Raw genomic sequence first — 1,905 nt, 5'->3', positions numbered from 1 at the left:
AAGGTGTCGGCTGTGAGCTCGACTGCAAACGCCTCTCTGAGCTTGGCGTCGTCGCTGATGAGAGTGAGATGCACCCCCTCCATCGCCTCGCTCTCTCTGAACTAGGCCAAGGTCTGCTCCTGTCTTGTCGTCGAAGGCGAGCTCATCACCCACTCTATCTCTTTTTGCTGGAGAGTGCCCGGACTTGCCCCAACAGAGACATACGTCTTCTGGCTCGGCCCCTTGCGAACTCTCTGCCCAGGACCCTGCACGAGCATGCCTGCAAGTGGTTGTACCTCTGCGGCTGCAAGAGATTGCGAGAGCAGCTGAAATCGATAAATCTGAGCGATCTCAGCCGTCGACATTCCTCCGAGAGCTAAGAGCTGCGATAGCTCGGCAAGGCTCCCTCCCTTGCCCCAAGGTCCTCGCTTGGCTCGAAGCTTGAACGACCGGTCGTGTGCAATGCTCACCTCTGTGGCTCGGAAGGCTCTCCCTTCTATGCAGTATTCTTTCCTGCCTTCCCATAGCTCCATGGCTGCTTCATTCCGAAGGAAGGAGACGGTGACTGAGATGTCGTCTGCTCGTGCTATCTCAGGTCTGTAAGGTGCTTTCCACATGATGGCCTTGTCGACTCCATCGACTGAGTCTACCATGAGACCTAGCTCCATAAGCTTCGATTTCAACTTTTCTTCTTGTCGAACATACATCGAGGAAATCCCTAGGAGAGTCATGGAGATGAAGGAGGTCCCCTCGGTGCCTTCTGTGCCGATGTATGTCTCGACATTCTGCTTCTTGGCCTCCTCCATCTGTTGAATAAACCATGCTCTCGACTCTGAGCTCCATTCACTCAGAGAGTCTTCAAACAGGTCGCGTCTCGCCTGCCGACATGTCGAGCGGATGGCTTCAGCGATAGCGTCGGGAGTGCATCCCCCCTCAGCTCTGCAAGCCTGAGCTGTCCTACTACCAGGATACCGCTTCGCGAAGCTCTTCACCCTCTCGACGAGGTCGGCGGCCTCCTCGACGTGGCCTCCAGAGCGCTCACCCTGCGTGTATTGGCATGATCTCCGATACAGCAGGTTGCGAACGCTCTCATCATACTGTAGTACCATGCTTAGAAGCTGTTTGAACTATACGAACCTCTTGCTCGCAGCTTCCACCGGTCCCCTTGCGCTCTCCCTACGCGCCGCGGATGTGCATGCCTCGGGAAGGGGCGGCCTGCTAAACCCTAAACCCTAAACCCTAAACCCTAAACCCGAGGCGAATGCTTGTTTTCCTTGCTTGGCCATTTCCTTTGCCTCTTGAATGTGTCTCTGAGATTCTTTTGCTAGTTGGAGTCGGATCCTGATTCCCCTTCCTTCGAGTTTCTTCATGCAAGTGAGTAACCGATCATGTAAGTCCTCCTAAACCCTAAACCCTAAACCCTAGTAGTAGTAGTAGTAGTAGTTGAGTTTATTAGAATGCTAGGTAGGTTGCATGGCTTGTTTTCACCTTGCTCTATTCTAGTCTAACAGGGATCTCGTGACCTGGCAGTTCGGCCCGACTTGGCTGGCCCTTATGGCAGCCGTGCTTCTGCTCTGCTCCCTCCTCTGATATACTTCAGTGGTCTTCCCCGGCCTCAGCCAGTGGAGTTTCCTCCGCCGGCCTTGGCCTGGGACGTCCGTGCTTTACTTGTGTTGCTTTCTCGGCTCCGACACACCTTTGCGGTCTCGGCCGGCCTTCGGCCAGTGAGTGGCTGATGGATGAGGTGGCAAGTGGGTTGTGGATGGGTCCCTGGGACTCACGTCCCTTAACCCGGGCCTCGGTCCGGACCGGGCCCGAGAGCCCGGCCGGCCTTCGCCCGGCCTCCTCCCCCCCCGCCTCCCCCTCCCCACTCGGAAGGGGCTTACCTGCCCTTACCTTCGGTGCTTGCCCCATTTTTTCTCATTT

At 56.1% G+C, this 1,905-nt stretch overlaps 2 protein-coding genes across 2 annotated transcripts in view; both read right to left on the bottom strand.

Moving 5' to 3' along the window:
* Positions 1–101: 101 nt before the first annotated feature.
* On the bottom strand, positions 102–1,088 carry GUITHDRAFT_120424 (hypothetical protein; the record flags this gene model as incomplete). Its single annotated transcript, XM_005820344.1, has 1 exon — positions 102–1,088. One exon carries the CDS (start codon positions 1,086–1,088, stop codon positions 102–104), a length of 987 nt encoding a protein of 328 aa, XP_005820401.1.
* A 506-nt stretch (positions 1,089–1,594) lies between these two features.
* GUITHDRAFT_120423 (hypothetical protein) overlaps positions 1,595–1,905 on the bottom strand; it is a gene marked incomplete at both ends in the record, with an annotated part of 2,372 nt that continues 2,061 nt past the window's right edge. The window contains one exon of the mRNA XM_005820343.1: positions 1,595–1,627. Coding sequence (XP_005820400.1) covers positions 1,595–1,627 — 33 coding nt within the window. The remainder of the gene's footprint in view (positions 1,628–1,905) is intronic.

Source organism: Guillardia theta (assembly GCF_000315625.1).
Source record: "Guillardia theta CCMP2712 unplaced genomic scaffold GUITHscaffold_181, whole genome shotgun sequence".
Lineage (NCBI taxonomy): Eukaryota > Cryptophyceae > Pyrenomonadales > Geminigeraceae > Guillardia > Guillardia theta.
Note: the sequence above shows the minus strand (reverse complement) of the source record. Positions and strands in the feature narration are given on the sequence as shown.